The sequence below is a fragment of the Pelobates fuscus genome, chromosome 8 (genome assembly GCF_036172605.1).
Source record: "Pelobates fuscus isolate aPelFus1 chromosome 8, aPelFus1.pri, whole genome shotgun sequence".
Lineage (NCBI taxonomy): Eukaryota > Metazoa > Chordata > Amphibia > Anura > Pelobatidae > Pelobates > Pelobates fuscus.
Window position 1 is genome coordinate 67,897,175 of NC_086324.1, and position 22,210 is coordinate 67,919,384.

Genomic DNA, 22,210 nt, shown 5'->3' on the forward strand with positions numbered 1-22,210 from the left:
CTTCTTCTTGAAAGAAGTGCTTTGTTTTTCTTTTTTTGGCTTGTTTTTTTATTTCTATTCCTAATTCTTATCTCACATGTTTATATATATATATATATATATATATTTTTTTTTTATTTTTTTTTTATTTTGTGCAGCCTCCAAAAGTGAAATGCTTAACGAGGATCTGGCATCCGAACATCACAGAGACAGGAGAAATCTGTTTAAGGTATTTATTTGCTTCATAACTTGAAATATATCGCATTCACCTGCGAGGCTCAATTTCTTATTAACTTTGCTATGATTCAACTTTTCGCGTGTCCCTGCACATCTACATTTATGAAGAATACAGAGGAATTATTTGTGGGGTCTCTGCCATATAAACCTGTTTAGAACTTTAAAGTGCCAAACCGTTGTCACTGTCACTTTTTTTTTAATGCCACTGCACATTCCTAGAATGTAAGCTCGTTTGAGCAGGGCCCTCATCATGCTCTTTAAATGTGTGTCCAATTCGTCTTGTTGCAAATATGTATCTTTTAGTCCACCAATTGTAGAGCTCTGTGGAATTTCTTGGCACTTTATAAATAATAATAATAATGTAGCCCCAGTTAATAGACTGCTGTTTTTAAACCGCACTAATGATTCTTATGAACAATGGGGGATGCATGGCACACTTACATGGTTACAATTTCCACTTGCCAATTGCTAGTGGAAATTTCCAGTCCTGCAGTTAACCATGTAATGTGCAAGATGCTATCAAACATTTGCAAATATGCAATTTATTGGTATTCAAAGACTAAAACATAGCCCACTACAGATCTCTACATCCATGATGCCAGGTGCAAATACAGTACATACATTATTGCTTGTAAAAGCACAGTTTACCAACAGCGCTATTTACTAAAATGTGAATTGCTGGTGAATAAAAGTGAATTTTAAATTATAGCACAAAAAACTTGATTCAAATTTGCTTTCAGTAAAGTGTTTTGTTTTTTTCACATTGAATGACATTGAATATCCATCAATTCTCACTTTAGCAAATAACTTTGTCAGTCATCGGTAAAGACTAGATGGGATGTAAACCCTGAAGCAGCCAAAACTTTATTTTAGCATTAAAATGTAAGTAGAACATGCTAATCTTTGTATCTAGCTTGCTCAGACCAATATGACAAGATTCATAGAAAATATTCTTTCTCTGTCAGTATGGTTTATAGTTTTTCTTTTTATTTTTTTACAGTTCTCTATTCTTGCTTCAGCCGTGATCTGCTCCATTTATTTTTTTTCTGATTTTTGTTTTTATGGAAGAAAAAGTCACTCTGACTTTATTCTTAATCAATTTGGAAGATAGAACTGTACAGTCTGACCGCATAAAAGAATTGTCTGTCCCAACTAACGTAATCTGCTAGAATGCGTACTTCGGTGCCTGTTTTATATGTGGTGCTTTATGTTTGTGTCACACAGACTTGATTTAATTTTTCTGTATTTTCATTTTTGCCATAAATATGCCTATTGCTTTTAAAAGTAGATGTGAATAGCACTTATGTTATACCAGAATTGTAGAAGCAATCTTTTACAGTGCAGAGCTAAAATGACAGAGGCAACACTCAGACCATTGAGATTAGGAAGTCTGGATTCTTATTGTGTCCCTTTTAACCCATCACATCTAGCTGTTGCATATGGTAAACTGTTAATTAGTGCCCCCGCCTGATCACAACACTTTTTTTCTTCTTTATAATTTTTTTTTTTTGCCATTAAACACACCGCATATTTATTACATTTAGCTGAGGTAGACAAGACACACTTAAGCCTTGGTTGAACATTGTTTTTATTATTTGCATATGTTAAAGCAGTCACCGTAACAATGTGTAACACACAGCTATCCAAACAGATAAATCTCTAACGGTTTTTGGATTACACAATTTGAAAAAATATGCAAGTTTAGTTTTAAATGTCTTTACATACTTGGGTTACTTAAATACTTGCACAATTTGATTTGTTAAATGTTGAATTCATGTGTTGGGTGGTCAGATTGCTATGCCATCCTACAAAAGGAGGACTTTAATGACAAAAGGGTGGCATAATACTCCATAATTATCCAGGAGCCGCCATACTTGCCTACCACACCAGATCCGATCGCTTGTCAGGAAACTCCACTCATCCACTTCCTGTATTCGCAATGACATTGTGATCACATGTCCAGATCGGCCAGATTACATCATTGGTTGCAGGGGAACTGCCTGTGTTTTCAGAATAGAATGAACTACATTATTTTGAGAGAATAACATAAATATTCTTATTTATTGTATTTTGGTGTGTTTATGTATAAAATGTATATAAATAAAAACAAAATACACGTAAAATGAGGTGCTTATACATGTTATTTATGCATTATTTTTACATAATTATGTAATTTTATTAATTAAATAATGAGAGACATGTCTGATAACCCTTGCAGAAAGTCCAGATAATTTAATTTGCAATCCCTATATTTGACCCTGTAACTTTCCTAAACCCCATAAAACCTGTACCATGGTGGGTACTGTTGTACTCGTAAGACACCGCTGAATACAAAGAGTTTGAAGTGCAATGAAAGCCCTATTTCTCCTGAATAAAATTATTTATAAGTGTGGGTGCACTTAATATGAAAGAGATAAATTATGATTGACATATAGTATCACACCCGACAGGGATGCCCGCTCTCACCTCTACTGTTCACAATGTCCCTGGAACCACTACTGCAAGCGATCCGAATGAACCCGGATATTCGAGGATACGAGTGGGGAGAGACGAACCATAAAGTAGCCGCATACGCGGATGATTTACTTTTCTTCATACGCAACCCTAGAATTACTCTACCATGTCTCCTCTCTGAAATCGATAAATATGGGAAGGTATCTGGATTCAAGCTTAACCTTTCGAAATGTGAAGCCCTGAACATCACACTACCCACAAAGGAATACACTTCCCTGGAATCACAGTTCGCATTTCACTGGTGCCATGACAAGATGAAAGTACCTTGGCATCTGGATGTCTACGAAACCGGCTGACATATATCGATACAATTACCAGCCACTGCTAAAGAATGTCCTGGCTGACCTGACTAAATGGTCATACCCGCACGTCACATGGCATGGACGAATAGCGGTATTAGAAATGAACATACTCCCGAGAATTCTATACCTCATGCAGACCATACTCATCACCCTACCGGCGACCTTCTTCTCATCCCTGAAATCGGCAGTCATCAAATATGTATGGCGAGGCGAACGATCCAGACTACGATATGACATCCTAAGCCGGCTCAGACAACACGGAGGCCTGGCACTACCGGATTTTAAAAAGTATTACCAAGCTACGGTACTACAGCGCATCTTGGACTGGCACTCGGAACCAATACAGAAACAATGGGCAGAGCTCGACAGAGGCCTTATCGGCCCTACGTTGGAGGCGAAGATCTGGGGGGGAGACGGGAGTAGCGTGTCGCAATACCGAGGGGAGGGGACGATCTTACAGACAATACAAAGCTGTAGGGCGCTGAGAGATCAGAACCATATTTCACCCACACCAAGCCCAATGATCCCTCTCACACATAACAAAGCCATAGGAGGAGGACTACCCAATAGAGCATGGCCCACTGCTAGCTCCAGGACGTTCATACCCATGCACAAGGCCCTGCGAAACGGAGGGTTGCGTACCCTGTACTCGTTACTGAAAGGCGAACCCAGGACTCCCCTCGCCGTCATGAGATACATACAACTGAAACATTACTACGACACTATGCCCCACAAAGAACGCATACACAGAGACCTCACCTGGTTTGAAGAACTTTGCGACCGAGGCAACCCCCTAGAACATGCAATCTCAGCACTCTATCAACACCTCATAACAGCTGGCACAACTAATGCCAACACATTTAAGCGACAATGGGAGGAACAATTGGGGACGACTTTCACAACCCCGCAATGGGATAAAGCACTAATCTGGCAACAGAAGAGCTCCATGAGCTCATATTACCAAGAAGTTAATTATAAGTTACTCTCTTTTTGGTACATAACACCGACATTGTTACACCGGATCTTCCCATCAGTCCCCCCACATGCTGGAGATGCCAGGCAGAAAGGGGCACCCTGGTACACATCTGGTGGTCATGCAGAAGCATAACCACATACTGGGACATAATCAAGGACGTGATGACAACTATCCTGGGAGACATCCTGGATTGGAGTGCTGAACTGGCCTTGCTCCACATTTTGACACAACCAATTCCGCTATACAAATAAATCGATACTCTGTCATCTACTAAATGCGGCCAGAGCGTCCATACCGGTACACTGGAAAACAGCGACAGTACCCACTAAAAGAGAATGCATCCATAGGGTAGAGGACATCCAGGCAGCAGAAGCAACACGCATCTCTGACAGACCGAGGAACCAGACATGCAGAGATGTGGCTACCATGGTTCCTATACATATCCCAATACCGGCGGGATGGAGATGCTACTGGGGCTGCAGAGGGGACGTCGGCGGGGACAGGGCCCGCGTAACACAGATCAAACCATATACCTCCTTACCTTCCCACATTATCCCACCCTTTCTGATTGCTCTCTCTTGGCGAAGTGCCGGAGCGGGGGGGAACAGGAATGGGGGCCGAGGAGACCAAACACATGATACACAGCATGCTACGTCCGTACTAGGTACAACACAAGTAATAACGCGACCTGACACAAGCTCTCTACCTTATGTGTTTAGAGACACATATCATGAAACACTCTAACTACAGGGAACATAACTGAAGAATTAACACACAATACCCACAACGCTTCACGATTCACCAACATTCAACACACACCTCTCTCCTTATGGACTTCACACCACTTGTAGATAGATGAGAGGGAGGAAACCCATCACAACATACCCTTGACTCACAGCATTATGGAGAAGAGGCCAGGTAGATTGGACACAATGCAGATTCCTCCACAGACAACAAACACGAACACACGACCACCCGTACATATAAGTTCAGGGGGGAACCGAACCCCAAGCACGATATCTCACTGTGGTTCTCAGGTCCTACGAGACTAATCAGAAACGTAACCTCTAACTTACCAGGCTTGCATTCTTCTTGGACTCTCCCAGTCATAAACACGAAACATATCCCTGTCTGGGGAACTCACTCTGGTTAATGAAACTAGAAACACATTCTGTTCTTTTCTCTGTAAATATATATTACATACCACGTTCAAAATCTGGCAACACCATACAGGACCTGCGCGTCCGTCACTACATTGGGCCTGCGAGCCCAGATGATGGCATTTAAGATCTGATATCAGTCCTCGGACACATCATGTGATGGTCTGTATGACCTTATTTTTTATTCTTTGTTCACCTAAAGAGATGTGTATCGGAGGGCAAAGACGTAGAACACTGCGGGAGTTATCGACCCATATCCCTCATAAACTGCGACCTTAAATTACTAGCTAAAATATTAGCCACGAGACTGCAGGCACACATACCCACACTGGTACATCCGGACCAGGTGGGATTTGTGACGGGGAGGGAGGCCCGAGATAACACTATACGCACCCTCACACTGATACACGGTGACAAACGCAGAAGAAGCAACCTTCTCCTGCTGTCGACAGACGCGGAGAAGGCCTTCGACAGAGTCAGCTGGAACTATCTGTTCCGGACACTGGCACACGCTGGCCTGGGCCCGGGAATCATGAGGTGGATAACAGCCCTCTACTCACAACCCTCAGCCCAAGTGATAATTAACGGAGCGCTATCAGCACCGTTCGACATTCTAAATGGTACCCGACAGGGATGCCCTCTCTCCCCGTTACTTTTCGTCCTGGCTCTCGAACCACTCATGGTAGCGATTAGGGATAACCCCGACATAATGGGAGTCCAGGCAGGGATGAACCACCATAAAGTAGCGGCGTACGCAGATGACCTGCTTTTCTATGTAACGAACCCGGAAGTATCTCTCCCCAATATCCTGAAAGCCTTTCGGGACTTCGGGAAGATCTCCAACTTCAAAATAAATCTCGCGAAATCATACATACTGAACATCGACATCCCGGAACACAGGGCGTCTCAGATACGCCACCAATACACATTCCAGTGGGCCACGCATAAAATTAAATACCTAGGTATCTGGCTCACACGAAAAGCAGGGGACATACTCAGGGAAAATTTCGACGCGATGCACACACGGTTCCGCACCGAGCTGCAGGAATGGGCACACCCCCACATTTCGTGGCTAGGAAGGATACAGGTAGTTAACATGAATTTCCTAGCCCTCCTCCAAACCATCCCCATCACGATCCCTCGCACGTTCTTCACCACACTCCGCACAGCCCTGGGTAGATACGTCTGGAATGGGAAGCGACCGAGACTTAGACACACACTACTGACACAGCCGAAAGATAGAGGTGGCCTGGCCTTACCAGACTTCACCCTCTATTACAGAGCATGCCACCTTCTTAGGATAATAGAATGGACCAAACCGGGGGTCCAGAAACAATGGAAACAGGCAGAGGAACACGATGCAGGTGCCCCAATCTCAATACTACCTTGGCTGCCCCCAGGGATAAGGAGCGAGAACAAGAAATGCTCCCCATACATAAAAGCTACTCTGAAGGAGTGGCACAACTCTAAAGGGAAACACGACCTAGCACCGTACCCATCGCCCCTGCTCCCCCTGATACACAACCCGAGCTTCCCCCCTGGACTGGACCCTAGAGCGTTCAAATCCCTTATACCTGACCCACTACCTAGACTCAAACACGTCTACAAGGCGAGCGGACTTAAAACACTGAGGGAACTAGGAGGGGAAGGGGAACACAACCTCCTGACGCGCCTCAAGTATAAACAGATCCAGACGTACACCGCGACGCTCCCACAGGGGCCCGCCCTGACGAGCCCCCACATACTTCGAAGACCACTGTCTGACCCCAGACCCGCTGACGCACGGAGTATCCCTCATGTACACCTCACTCCTGACACGAACACAGACCGCACAACCCAGCTTTATGGGAAAATGGGAGGCAGCACTGGGACGCACATTCAGTAACGCGGAATGGGAAAAAATATGCTACTTGACGCACCACTGCTCCACTTTTAGTAAGACCCAAGAAACAGCGTATAAACTGCTAACTCACTGGTACTGCACGCCCGCCGCATTGAGCGTGCGTGTCCCTGACTGCCCCCCAGAGTGCTGGAGATGCGGCACGGAAAAGGGCACGCTCCTGCACATCTGGTGGGAATGTAACAAGATAACCCCGTATTGGAAGACCATACACAAAATTATTGGACAATTCTCAGATGACCCACCACCTTTCGGCCCAGCTGAAATGCTACTACACCACACTAAAACCTCTCGATCCGCATACAAACGATCAATGACAATTCGCATCCTTAACATAGCCAAAACAATCATCCCACAACACTGGAAAAAACAGAACACACCCCCGTTGGGGGCGTGGTTCACTCAGATGGAGGAACTAAGGTCACTGGAAGAACTCCACGCCTCTGCAAACAACACACACCAGACTTATCTTAACACATGGACGCACTGGCTACTGAGAGCGACAACTCCAAATTTCTGGGCGGAACGCGAACCCGGGGATGGGACCGTACCAGGACGATCTGAGGACCCAGACGCAGACTGACCTAGCTCACCTGACACCCCCTGCCATAACCCATAACCTTTGGCTGGCCCACTGGTCACCCGCGGCCCGCGACACCCGGGCGGGGGCGTACCCTACCCGGGCCTCGGGGATCGCGGAGGACCGGGGTAGCCCATATAACACCTCCCTGCCGTGCTGTGGCACACACGCAGGGGATCAGAACCGGAAATAGACTACCTACCAGGACACAGACTAGACGGACCACATGGACGGTCGAGACTGATACGACACTGACCACGCACGACCAGGGGGGTGACGACCCCTTGTAGTGACACACAAGGTCGTGGAGGGACCGGCGGGTCCACATAGCACACGGGACCTGAGAACCCACACTCACTAACGACTACGCAAAAGATGCTGGCCACGACAACTGCTACTGACACCCTCTAGTACGGCCCAAACATCTAACGGAACCTACCACTTGGGGGGCCTCGGACCTCAGATGGCGCTTTTTTACACAAGACCCACACCCCAACTCTGTATGAACACATGTTGCACCCAGGGATGCACACCTATTAGGCTAATTTGAGGTTATGTACATGTCTACACATTGAATATGCCAATGGAGATCTGCGTATCTCACAGTTCAAAACTAATCTGAAGTTGTACGCATGGCTACCCACTGTACTTGCCAATGGAGACCTGCGTGTCTCACAGTTCATAGTTAAATTGATGTTGTATACTTGTATCACGCTCAGCGAGCCAATGGAGACCTGCGAGTCTCACAATTTACAGTCATTGAGATGTGGAACGTATACTTTTGCGAGTGAAACAATAAAAAATATATTTACAAAAAAAAAAAAAAAAGAGATGTGTATCTAGAATCTGTATTCTTAAGCATGATAACTAAAAATCAGATTTATAAAAAGGAGTGAAAGGTGATGTCATACACCAGGGGTAGGCAACCTACGGCACTAGTGCCATGCACGGCACTCGAGGTGTCTTTCCACGGCACTCAAGGCTGCTAGAGCCAAACAGGGTCTGGCCTATCAGGAGTCTCAGTGAAACTTCAGATATCTGCTAATACAAAGAGGTAGTGAAGGACAATCCTCAATTTATGCATTGCAGCACATAGAGGAAGTGATCTCAGATCACTTCCTCCCAGCACTTGTGAATGGGAATCCACACTGTAGTAGAGCAGCCCACAGCTGATGTTGCAGCTCCTGTCCTTGACCTGTACCTGCCCAGGCTGGTCCCCACTGGAACCCAGGGAAGCCACCCACACTGCTAGATATACACAGACCTGCAGAATAAGCCTCCCCTCATACAAATAATACGAACAGCCCACACACAAACATACACACAATCCCCACAAATGCAACACCACTAACAATCTACATACACGCACACAATCCCACATGCAGCCTCTCACGTGCAAAACCCCAAACAGCCCCCATTCACTACCTAACACACAATGTGACATATCCATCTACACACAATTCCACAAGCAGCCCTCATACACAGCCCACATTCATATGTATCATACACGATACCATAAACTACTAATGAACATATACAATATAATAGCTCATATACGCACAAATACAACGATACAAAGCAATTACAGTATAAATAACTCAAGCAGAATACGGCAGCACACACACCTCAATTTAAAAAAATAGGATCGGCAGGGCCGTTTGAAGGAATTTGGGGGCCCCAAGCAAAATGGACATGGTGCCCACCCCCCCCCCCCCACCCCCGCACGCAAAGCCTACAAGAACCACAGCATAGTCATACAGTTTAAGTTCACCCACACTTTATATAAATAAAAAAGGTTTACAGTGCAAATACTGCTGTTGCATATAATGTGCATAAAACTTGAACATTTTCAACAATTGAAAATTCCCTGTGTTCTCCTCATCTTCCCTTCTCCTCACCCCCCTCCCTGTGTTCTCCTCACCCCCCTCTGTGTTCTCCTCATCTCCCCTTCTCCTCACCCCCCTCCCTGTGTTCTCCTCATCTCCCCTTCTCCTCACCTCCCTCCCTGTGTTCAACTCATCTCCCCTTCTCCTCACCCCCTCCCTGTGTTCTCCTCATCTCCCCTTCTCCTCACCCCCTCCCTGTATTCTCCTCATCTCCCCTTTTCCTCACCCCCTCCCTGTGTTCTCCTCATCTCCCCTTCTCCTTACCCCCTCCCTGTGTTCTTTTAATCTCCCCTTCTCCTCACCATCCCCCTCCCTGTGTTCTCCTAATCTCCCCTTCTCCTCACCTCCCCCCTCCCTGTGTTCTCCTAATCTCCCCTTCTCCTCACCTCCCCCCACCCTGTGTTCTCCTCATCTCCTCAACCCCTGTGTTCTTCTTACTCTTCCCACCTCCGTGTTCTTCTTACTCTTTCCCCCCTCCCTATGTTCTTCTTTCTGCCCCATGTTCTTCTTACTCCTCCCCCTCCCTATGTTCTTCTTACTACTCCCCCCTATGTTCTTCTTACTACTCTCCCCCCTCCCCATGTTCTTCTTACTCCCCTCCCTATGTCCTTCTTACTCCCCTCCCACCCTCCCCGTGTCTTTCTTATTCCCCTCCCCCTGTGTCCTTCTTATTCCCCTCCCCCTGTGTCCTTCTTACTCCCCTCCCCCGTGTCCTTTTTACTCCCCTCCCAGGTGTCCTTCTTACTCCCCCGCCTATGTTCTTTTTACTCCCCCCCCCTCCCTCCCTCCCTATGTTCTTCTCACCTCCCCTTCCCTGTAGCGTGGCCGAGCTCAGGGTGCACTTCCTGTCAGTCCGGCCGGGAACAGGAAACTAAATCTCCTGTACCGCGTGGTACCCAGCCGGACTGACAGGAGGAAGAGGAGCTCGGCCACGCTACAGGGAAGGGGAGACGACGAGAGAGGCAGTGCTGCAGCCGCCTGAGGCTCTCTATAGAGCGCTCAGGCGGCTGCAGCCTTATAGAAATGGCCAGCCCTGCTTGGGGGCCCAGGCCAGCTCGGGGCCCCAAGCAATTGCTTGGTTAGCTTGCCTGGTAGCAACGGCCTGAGGATCGACACGCTACGGGACATCACAATCCTATATCGGCACAGTGCTGCTAAAAGGTTGCCTACCCCTGTCATACACCAAGCCTTGGATGACAATTATGTATGCATGTCCGTGCGTAGGACAAAGTTTAAATGATTAGACATCGCTCTTATGGCATACTTATATAAAATGCAACTTTACTCTTCATGTGAAGTGACGATGTAATTGAGCATTGTTCCGCATAATGTTAGTTTGTATTTACAAAGATTGACTCTTGATCTGTATTATGTCTTTACAAATGTTTCTCGTGAAGGCCTGTGAGCCTACTTCTCTTGCGAACTTCTTTTCAATAAAAAGATTTACAAAAAAAAGACACACAGTATCAAAGACTTATAGTCAAATTCTAGCTTTTGTTTTGGCTTTGTGAACTTTTCTTCTTCCTTAAGGGGTTAACTGAATATCGTAATGTGGAACAAAATGGTTTTGTGAAATAGAGAAAGATAATAACCGTTAAAATGCTGGTATTCTACATGAGCAGAGCTTGTAAAAATATGGATTTGTTTTTATTATGGACTCTGCCAAGTGATGGTCATTTTTGTTTGCTGATACAGGTTTTGATCAATAAAACATCCTACAAAGTGCTGAAAGGTTGCAGCCTATTGAATCTATGTAATGCCTTTTTTCATGATTTTAGTAATTACCAGTAACTCCATTCTACTTATGGTAATCAAATCAAGTTTTAAAAACAAAGCCTGCCAGTAACTGATACATAGTTGCACATGTCTGTCAGATCTCTTTAGCTGGATATTTGCACTAAATTCAACAGTGCCTGTCTCCATTGATCAGCACCTTATTGTCTATATGCTAATGCTAGATTGTACCACAGATAATTTCTTTCTGCATGTATTTGCACAGTGATCTGTCTTTCATTACTCTTTTTCCTGTGCGTCTATTTTGCTGGTTTAAACGTGTGTTGAAATATTGTGTACCTGTTTCATGCATACCAGCATATATCCATATGCATTCATCTGTATATCAATATGCTTTTCTTGCGGTTCAAACTAGGTTAACTATAAAGTTGTATGTTTGTTTTCTTCCCATAGCTTTATGTCTGCATTGATTCTTGGTTATCTGTATTTGTATGTTCATAAATATATTGTTTCTAAGTAGTGGACCTACCACGGTCGCAGCTGCGTGCGGGACCCGACCACTCTGTGGACTCCTGCACGTTCAGAAGCCATTCGGGTTGTCCATGATGTTTGGGCCACCTGATGGCAAAGTAGTTCCATTGGCCCGGTCAGCGTTGCAGAGCTTTAACAGCGTGACTGCCCCCCTTGTGATGAGGTCAGCATGGGTGGAAGTGACAGCCCCGGTCACATCCTCCCAGCAATCACTAAGCCGCGCAGGACGAGGGAGCCAGAGTGGGACCTCTGACTCCCATCAGCCTGAGCCAGCCACAGGACCCCAGGGAAGTCACCCTCCAAGGTAGGAAACAGGAGGGTGACTAAACAATTTTGCATGTCTGTGTCTGTGTGTGTGTGTGTCTCTGTGTCTGTCTCTGTGTGTGTCTGTGTCTGTCTCTGTGTGTGTCTGTGTGTCTGTCTCTGTGTGTGTCTGTCTCTGTGTGTGTCTGTCTCTGTGTGTGTCTGTCTCTGTGTGTGTCTGTCTCTGTGTGTGTCTGTCTCTGTGTGTGTCTGTCTCTGTGTGTGTCTGTCTCTGTGTGTGTCTGTCTCTGTGTGTGTCTGTCTCTGTGTGTGTCTGTCTCTGTGTGTGTGTCTGTCTCTGTGTGTGTGTCTGTCTCTGTGTGTGTCTCTGTCTCTGTGTGTGTGTCTGTCTCTGTGTGTCTGTCTCTGTGTGTGTGTGTCTGTCTCTGTGTGTGTGTGTCTGTCTCTGTGTGTGTGTGTCTGTCTCTGTGTGTGTGTGTCTGTCTCTGTGTGTGTGTGTCTGTCTCTGTGTGTGTGTGTCTGTCTCTGTGTGTGTGTGTCTGTCTCTGTGTGTGTGTGTCTGTCTCTGTGTGTGTGTGTCTGTCTCTGTGTGTGTGTGTCTGTCTCTGTGTGTGTGTGTCTGTCTCTGTGTGTGTGTGTCTGTCTCTGTGTGTGTCTGTCTCTGTGCGCGTCTGTCTCTGTGCGCGTCTGTCTCTGTGCGCGTCTGTCTCTGTGCGCGTCTGTCTCTGTGCGCGTCTGTCTCTGTGCGCGTCTGTCTCTGTGCGCGTCTGTCTCTGTGCGCGTCTGTCTCTGTGCGCGTCTGTCTCTGTGCGCGTCTGTCTCTGTGCGCGTCTGTCTCTGTGCGCGTCTGTCTCTGTGCGCGTCTGTCTCTGTGCGCGTCTGTCTCTGTGCGCGTCTGTCTCTGTGCGCGTCTGTCTCTGTGCGCGTCTGTCTCTGTGCGCGCGTCTGTCTCTGTGCGCGCGTCTGTCTCTGTGCGCGCGTCTGTCTCTGTGCGCGCGTCTGTCTCTGTGCGCGCGTCTGTCTCTGTGCGCGCGTCTGTCTCTGTGCGCGCGTCTGTCTCTGTGCGCGCGTCTGTCTCTGTGCGCGCGTCTGTCTCTGTGCGCGCGTCTGTCTCTGTGCGCGTCTGTCTCTGTGCGCGTCTGTCTCTGTGCGCGTCTGTCTCTGTGCGCGTCTGTCTCTGTTTCTGTATGTCACTGTTTGTATCTGTATGAGTGTCATTCTGTGTATCTGAATGTTTGTTCTTAAGTGTCTGTGTATCTGTATGTGTATCTATGTGTGTCTGTGTATCTGTATGTGTATCTATGTGTGTCTGTGTATCTGTATGTGTATCTATGTGTGTCTGTGTATCTGTATGTGTATCTATGTGTGTCTGTGTATCTGTATGTGTATCTATGTGTGTCTGTGTATCTGTATGTGTATCTATGTGTGTCTGTGTATCTGTATGTGTATCTATGTGTGTCTGTGTATCTGTATGTGTATCTATGTGTGTCTGTGTATCTGTATGTGTATCTATGTGTGTCTGTGTATCTGTATGTGTGTCTGTTTATCTTCATGTATGTCAGTGTGTGCTTGTTGGTTTATCTGCATGTGTGTCAGTGTGTGCTTGTTGGTTTATCTGCATGTGTGTCAGTGTATGCACCTGTGTGTCTGTTTAACTGTCACACACACCGTCACCCCAATCCACCCTGCCACACTGAAAATGTTCGCACCGGGGCCCTGTGGTTTCTAGTTATGCCTCTGTTTAGGAGTACAGTATTTTAAGTATATCTTGCTCACAAACCTGGCTGAGCAGAGATTCTATAACTCTGATGCAAATTACTCACACCACTTGCCCCATTGAGCCTTTTATGCATTGCTATCCTCCACATACTCATGTCCATGCAGCTAGAAGTAAAGTAATGTAGTAGTGATTGCTCTGATGCCTAACTGAGTGTTGGAACTTCTCCTTGGTGATCACCATAATTCTACTGCCATGGACCTAAAAGGACACTGTAGGCACCCAAACCACTTCAGCTCATTGAAGTGGTCTTGGTGCAGTGTCCCAGGTCCCTTAACCCTACAAAAGTAATTCTTGTAGTTTTTAATAAACTGGAATAATTATCTTTGAGGGTTAACTCCACCTCTAGTGGCTGTCTACTAGACTGCTTCTAGAGGGACTTCCGGGTTGTTAGGTGACAACCCAGAAGTCCCTCTAGAAGCATGAGGACATCCAGTGTCACCCAAAACCCCACAGGAAAGAATTATACATGCTTCCCTATGGAGAAAATACTAATGCGAGTGCATCCATTGCGACATCAGTCAGCAGGGGAGGAGCGGAGGCTGAGCACAAACCAGCACAGAGGGACATCGGAGCTGGATGCAGGTAAGTGACAAAAGGGGGCTTTAACCCCTTCTGTACCATGGGGGGGGGGGGGGGAGGAGGGAATGAATGCACTATAGGGAGCTATTATGCCAGAAAAAAACAACTTTGTTTTCCTGGCACTATAGTTTCCCTTTAAAGTTCTATCCGCATTGTACCATGCCTCAAGTATTCAGGGAGGTAGACCATACAAAGAAGTCAGTTTCAAAGTTTGTTGCAGAGAACAAAGCTTATAAGGCAAAACACAATAAAGGTGAAGTCTAGGGGGAGTTTTATTAAAGGACCACTATAGGCACCCAGACCACTTCAGCTTAATGAAGTTGTCTGGGTGCCAGGTCCAGCTAGGTTTAACCCTTTTTGCTGTAAACATAGCAGTTTCAGAGAAACTGCTATGTTTACCTATGGGTTAATCCAGGCTCTAGTGGCTGTCTCATTGACAGCCGCTAGAGGCGCTTCCACGCTTCTCACTGTGATTGTCACAGTGAGAAGACACCAGCGTCCATAGGAAAGCATTGAGAATGCTTTCCTTTGGACTGGCTGAATGCGCGCACAGCTCTTGCCGCGCATGCGCATTCAGCCAGGGACGTCAGAAGAGGGAGGAGAGTCCCAGCGCCGAGGGAGCCCGGCGCTGGAAAAAGGTAAGGGATTAACCCCTTCCTCCCCCTTCAGCGCCACGGGAGTGGGACCCTGAGGGTGGGGGCAGCCTCAGGGCACTATAGTGCCAGGAAAATGAGTATGTTTTCCTGGCACTATAGTGGTCCTTTAATTACCAATAAAGTGTTGACATAGAAGTAAACATAGCATGTAAAGTCCTATGCAAGCAGCATGTTATAGCCATTCATTGTTCATAAGATTATCTAAGGGGGGCTTGTAATAAGAGGGTGCAAAGATAGGGTTGTGTGCAAAACTAGGCTACGTGACGTCCTTGCAATTTACAACGTTGATAGCTTATGATTCATCTTAAGAAAAGTTAACCCTTTCACTGATACAACTTTTGTCTCTTTCAGTTTGCTGAGGGAGCATTCAATAGATGGAACGGGCTGGGCCCCAACAAGAACGTTAAAGGTACATCGCCGGCTTTAATAATTGCCCTGATACCTGTGCCTCGTACAATAAATATTTTACTTGGTTTGCACCCACTCCAATTTGCTTATATATGTTCGCTTGTTATGCAATTATCCACCTGCCAGTATTGGTATATGAATGCAATGAGTGTATCCAGGGCAACACAACATTTAAATAACCTCCATATATTTATCTATTTCTCTTCCCATACAATCAGTGATATACTTTAAAAAAATGTGTGCATTCTTATTCAGAAAGGTATTATACATTTATGGGATGACCAAGTAGCTAAAAATACTCAGTGACCTGAAGATTCATTGGTTGCGGAAGTTGAAGGTGTTAATTCTATATTTTAGGTCAATTTAATCCCGTGAGGGTGAAACACATTGTGAACATATTATGTAGTATTTTTCTATTTAACCTTAAAAGCTGCCAATACAGCCACCTTATGTAGGCTTTAATTTAATTTCAAAAGTGTGATCTGTTTGTGGGCGAGTATGACCGCATTTATTTGTGAGTCATAATTTCTTTGTATAGATGGGGATTTTTATTATGGAAAGGAATGGTGTTGGCCTTAAAGGACCACTCTAGTGCCAGGAAAGCATACTCGTTTTCCTGGCACTAGAGTGCCCTGAGGGTGCCCCCACCCTCAGGGACCCACTCCCGCCCGGCTCTGGAAAGGGGAAAGGGGTAAAAACTTACCTTTTTCCAGCGCTGGGCGGGGAGCTCTCCTCCTCCTCTCCGCCTCCGTTCCTCCCCGTCGGCTGAATGCGCACGCGCGGCAAGAGCTGCGCGCGCATTCAGCCGGTCACATAGGAAAGCATTCATAATGCTTTCCTATGGACGCTTGCGTGCTCTCACTGTGATTTTCACAGTGAGAATCACGCAAGCGCCTCTAGCGGCTGTCAGTGAGACAGCCACTAGAGAATTAGGGGAAAGGCTTAACTAATTGATAAACATAGCAGTTTCTCTGAAACTGCTATGTTTATAAAACAATTAGTTAACCCTAGCTGGACCTGGCACCCAGACCACTTCATTAAGCTGAAGTGGTCTGGGTGCCTAGAGTGGTCCTTTAATCTTTGGGTTTTACTCAAAACCTAGACAAACCTACATAATCCACATGCTGTCAGCATTTCAAGTGGCTAAGGAGTGGCACTATCGTTTTAAATGGAGCTGCTAGCGGTGTTGTAAGGGGCAGAGCCATTCAAGAACATTTTAGGGGACTTTGTGACCTACTGAAATCAATTTATGTAAATGAAAGTGCCGTTTATAACAAGACCAAATTATCTTATTCACATAGACTAATTTCCAAAAACATGTATTTTGAGTTGTATTGCAGTTAAACTCTGACAATTTTAATTTGAGTGACATTCTGATAGAGTAAAGGGACGAAGAGATTTGATGCCAGTAAGGGACTCTCCCTCCACAGGAAGTGGAGGTTTTCGTGGAAAATAAAAGCGTTAATTTGTGAGTAAGCATTGTATTAATTTTGGATGTATTGATTTACGCCCAGCAACATGGAGTGGGAGGCTGCCAAAGTAAACTTTTCTTGATGAAAATCGTTCTTTGTTTTATTTTACAATGTACACAAGACTTTTATATAATTAATACTAGTGTATTTTGGGTTACTGGTAAGGATTAAGGATTATTTTACGTTTGTGTAACCACTGTCCTGGAGACTGTATCTAAACTCTGACACACATAAAGGAACACACCAGCTTTAAAACTGATATTTGGAATTAATGTTTGGAGTGTTCCTTTAGCCAGTTCTATGCCAAGGCACACCCCCAAACTAACATTTACTCACATTTTTCTCCAGTGGCGAGCCCTCTCTCACCACTGCTACCCTCTCTCACCACTGCTACCCTCTCTCACCACTGCTACCCTCTCTCACCACTGCTACCCTCTCTCACCACTGCTCTACCCTCTCTCACCACTGCTCTACCCTCTCTCACCACTGCTCTACCCTCTCTCACCACTGCTCTACCCTCTCTCACCACTGCTCTACCCTCTCTCAACACTGCTCTACCCTCTCTCACCACTGCTCTACCCTCTCTCACCACTGCTCTACCCTCTCTCACCACTGCTCTACCCTCTCTCACCACTGCTCTACCCTCTCTCACCACTGCTCTACCCTCTCTCACCACTGCTCTACCCTCTCTCACCACTGCTCTACCCTCTCTCACCACTGCTCTACCCTCTCTCACCACTGCTCTACCCTCTCTCACCACTGCTCTACCCTCTCTCACCACTGCTCTACCCTCTCTCACCACTGCTCTACCCTCTCTCACCACTGCTCTACCCTCTCTCACCACTGCTCTACCCTCTCTCACCACTGCTCTACCCTCTCTCACCACTGCTCTACCCTCTCTCACCACTGCTCTACCCTCTCTCACCACTGCTCTACCCTCTCTCACCACTGCTCTACCCTCTCTCACCACTGCTCTACCCTCTCTCACCACTGCTCTACCCTCTCTCACCACTGCTCTACCCTCTCTCACCACTGCTCTACCCTCTCTCACCACTGCTCTACCCTCTCTCACCACTGCTCTACCCTCTCTCACCACTGCTCTACCCTCTCTCACCACTGCTCTACCCTCTCTCACCACTGCTCTACCCTCTCTCACCACTGCTCTACCCTCTCTCACCACTGCTCTACCCTCTCTCACCACTGCTCTACCCTCTCTCACCACTGCTCTACCCTCTCTCACCACTGCTCTACCCTCTCTCACCACTGCTCTACCCTCTCTCACCACTGCTCTACCCTCTCTCACCACTGCTCTACCCTCTCTCACCACTGCTCTACCCTCTCTCACCACTGCTCTACCCTCTCTCACCACTGCTCTACCCTCTCTCACCACTGCTCTACCCTCTCTCACCACTGCTCTACCCTCTCTCACCACTGCTCTACCCTCTCTCACCACTGCTACCCTCTGCCCAAGGGAGGCTTAATGACGACAGTTTCCCCTTCCTGTCCATACAGAATTGGTCATGCACTCACTGCCTGGTGGGTTTTCCCCAAATACATTTATAAAAGTGCTGATTCTTCTGTAAATCTGCACTTTTATGATTGAGACATGGAGCATGTCGTCTGCAGTGTCCCTTTAAATCACTCCCTTTTTACTAGAGGCACGCGACTGTCAGCATATTTAATGGAGGTCTCCAAAGGTCCCTGTCACCTAACAGAGAACTTAATTAACTTATCAAAATAAGTGCTTACAGACTGTTCACATGTACCTTGAAATGGCCAAGATGTCCTGTAAAATTAGAATTTCCAGTACTTATTAACATGATTAAAGGGATAACATTTCCAGTATCCCTCTCAAAGTTGAACACTGGTGAATTCTTTGCTAAATATGTTGAAAGCTTGCCAAAGTTGCTTAATGCAAAAGATTTCCAGTGATTAGAGTAGAGCAGAGCTCCCATTGATCTTAAAATACATGATAAAATATTCATGCTCATTTCAGTCTGAGTTCAGCATTGTTTATGTAGCACTCCTCTTCCTGAGGTGTTGTTCTCTTCCTTTAATTAGTTTGTGTGTTGTTTTATTAAGTGTCTTGCATAGCATGACCACTTACTGTTATCTCACATATATATTATTATTCTTATTATAGCCAAATTTACCACCCTAACTCCTCCCACGGTTTTTACACTACATAGACAGTAATATACCGAAACGTGCGGATTGTTCCCGATTGGTGTGCTATTACTTTGTGGAACGTTTCGCCGAATGGTTCTCGAAATATCGTCGTTCTTGTGGCGAAATTGGTCCAATAGGAATGAATGGCAAAATGTTCAAAGCTAGAGTGGGAGTTGGCAAAGCTGAAAAATCAGGACATGATTTCTAAACTGCCACCACTCCCTCATTTTCAAGCCCACCTACACAAATCTTATATCAAAACGTTCAGCTATCCCTGCTGTCACTAAGCCATAGTCCTGATAGATTTCACATAATGACCATTTGTTTGCAACTCACGCCGTCCATTGACATTCATTAAAACTACACTCTGCAAAGCTCACATTTGAAGGGCAATTTCTAAACTGCGACTGTGCCTTCATGTTTAATACTTCAGAGACATACGATACATCAAAATGTAGGTCTGGGTCTTGTGACTCTCACAATATAAAGCTCTTCACTGTAGGATTTATAGTTTTAAAAATACGACCGTTTGAAGATGGCAACCGCCAAAATACTCTGACCTGTGCCAGGCTGCAGCAGCAAGTGATGTCATAGACAGGGCCTTTTGTACACCTGCTAATGTTTTTATAAATGTATGTTTTAATGTAACTGTGAAGCACTTTGGGCAACAACGTTGCATTTAAATGTGCTAAATAAATAATAGTTACTCCGCCCACTCCAGTTGTAGACTACTGGTGGAGGCAAGAACACTTCACACAATTTCCCCAGAAATTGTAGCTTTTCTAGTTATTATTATAATTGTACTGTGTTTAAAATAGTGTAAAACACAGTAAAAGCAAAATCCCATCCAAGTTTCTGCCAGTGAATTTTCAGCTTGAAGAAACTACGTAAATAGTGATAGCAGCCAAGGCTTTGTAAATAGGCTTTTAAATATATGACCGTTAATGTATTAAGTCTTAGACCACATTCATATTAGAGGTCTTATCGAAATTAGTTACTAATGAACACGGCCCTTGCTGTCATGTTGATTTTTATGTAACTGTTTGAAGCTGTCATCCTATTGTAAAGCCTGAAATGATCACTTTGGAGTTTTATAATTAAATATTGTTCATATATACTTCATCTGCTAATTCTGGGTGGCAGAGAACTCTTCACCTCTTGCCACAAGAACCAGACATATAATGCTCCTCTAGCAAAATATGTGTTAATTAGGTAAACTTTAATGCTATAATTATTTCAATGTCAAAACAGCAAAGTTTTAATAAAATGGGCAACATTAGGCCTAAGCAAAGGATTGCTTCCCACACAATCTTATTATAAATGATATGATCTCCTGCCTGCTGCATCCTTTGCAGTCAGTACTGTCGGCATGACAACTATCACATCAACCTGAACAGGCATAGTGACCTGATGGGGGAAGAGATTCTACATAATGAGAAGTTGCATCATATAAATTCTGCTTCATGGATATCCATACCTAGGATCTGCTGAGCTCTGTCTCTTGTAGTTTGAGTCTTTGCACATGTAAACACACAACCGTACTACCAGTGAAGTTACCTAAAACACACCCTGTCCTGTTCATGCATAGGCTTTGTCAACAAAGGATTTGGAATTGAATTTAGATTTTATATGGTGTTTTTTTTTACCCATCAAATATTTTATAAATATATGCTGGTGTTGTCATTCACACATTTTGTGGATGACAAGGCAGTCTTTTGATAAGTATTCATTTTATCTATAGATGACGACTGCTTCTTCCACTTTTAACATACCATCTTCATATGCACACTAAGAATTGCGAACCATATCTTGCAGGAGCATTCTTAGAATTTTGGGATGGTACAATATCACTTGGGAACAGGATAGTTACATTTTGCAGTTACCTATGGATACCATCTATCTTAGTGGTAAAGGGGATGGGCTCTGACATTTAACATTAACATGTTAAGGTGCACTGTAGTGTTTCTGGTGCTTCCTTGTCAATCTAATAGTCAAAATGTTTTCTGCCGCCGAATTATGTAAATTGCTAAAGTTGTTCAAATGTATATGATAAACCTATATTTGTAGGGCTGCGCCAATACAAATAAAATAGTCTTAGATAGGGTAAGAGGTCTCGCTAGAGTAGCAGTAGATAATCAGGGAAACTTGATAAGATGTATTCTCTTCAGTGGGACTGGGACAGGGTGTTAGTTTGTATATATGAAATGGAGAAGAGGCAGAAAGCAACCAATAGTGCAGGATGTCTAGAGTCCAAAAGTGCAGTAAGTAACGAGGTAGAGAACTCGCATTTAAAAGAGCTATGGCCAGCTCTGGTGTGAAGAGCATACATCGGTATAATCCCTGCTTATGGGATGTGGAAAGATGTGTCCGTCAGCACCGTCTGGCAATCCAAGGCTCCAAAGGGAAGATAAAAGGCAACAATAGTGCTCTCAATTGTGAGAAAATAGAGTATAAAAGAGTGATAAGCGTAATACTCACAAGCATAGAGCAGAAACACTGCTCTATTGATATAGCATTGGTTGTATGACCTTTTTTTTTTTTAATCCCATTTTGAGAAAGCCACATCCACTGATGTTTCAAACTATTTCTGAGCAGCTAAATTGAAATGACTACAGATGCTTGACAAAGCAAGATAGTGCCTGAGTTGTTCTAATAAAGCAATAGTTCATACTTTTGCATTATTATACCAATTCATACTAGGTTTAGTTTTTGTTGGCTTAGATTGCTAATGGCTTTCAGTAAATGAATACTGTTTAAACCTGGCATGTACCTCTGCTTTATCAGACCAACTCAGACCAGAAGAATCACGGGTACTTAATAAAGCAAACACAGTTTCAAACCTTATAAAGCAAACAAAGGTTTAAACCATGAATTACAGCAAACGGTGCCCTGGGACCTCTGTCACCATAACTTTAATACACAACATTGTAAAACCTTATTTTTTGTTGAAGACAATGATGAGTCTTAGGATGCAATGCCCAAAAGTGGTTTGCTTTTTGCGGTTTGCTTAACTGGGGAAAAAACACTTCTGATCCCCATTGTACAACTCAAGTTTCTCAAAGAGAAAGGTATTCACATAATAC

General features: G+C 44.9%; 1 protein-coding gene across 3 annotated transcripts in view; it reads left to right on the forward strand.

Moving 5' to 3' along the window:
- The window catches only part of UBE2F (ubiquitin conjugating enzyme E2 F (putative)), a 233,784-nt gene that overhangs the window by 145,510 nt on the left and 66,064 nt on the right, over window positions 1-22,210 (forward strand). For all 3 annotated transcript variants that reach the window (XM_063429974.1, XM_063429977.1, XM_063429976.1), the window contains exons 6-7: window positions 138-208; window positions 15,430-15,487. In XM_063429974.1, coding sequence (XP_063286044.1) covers window positions 138-208; window positions 15,430-15,487 — 129 coding nt within the window. The remainder of the gene's footprint in view (window positions 1-137; window positions 209-15,429; window positions 15,488-22,210) is intronic.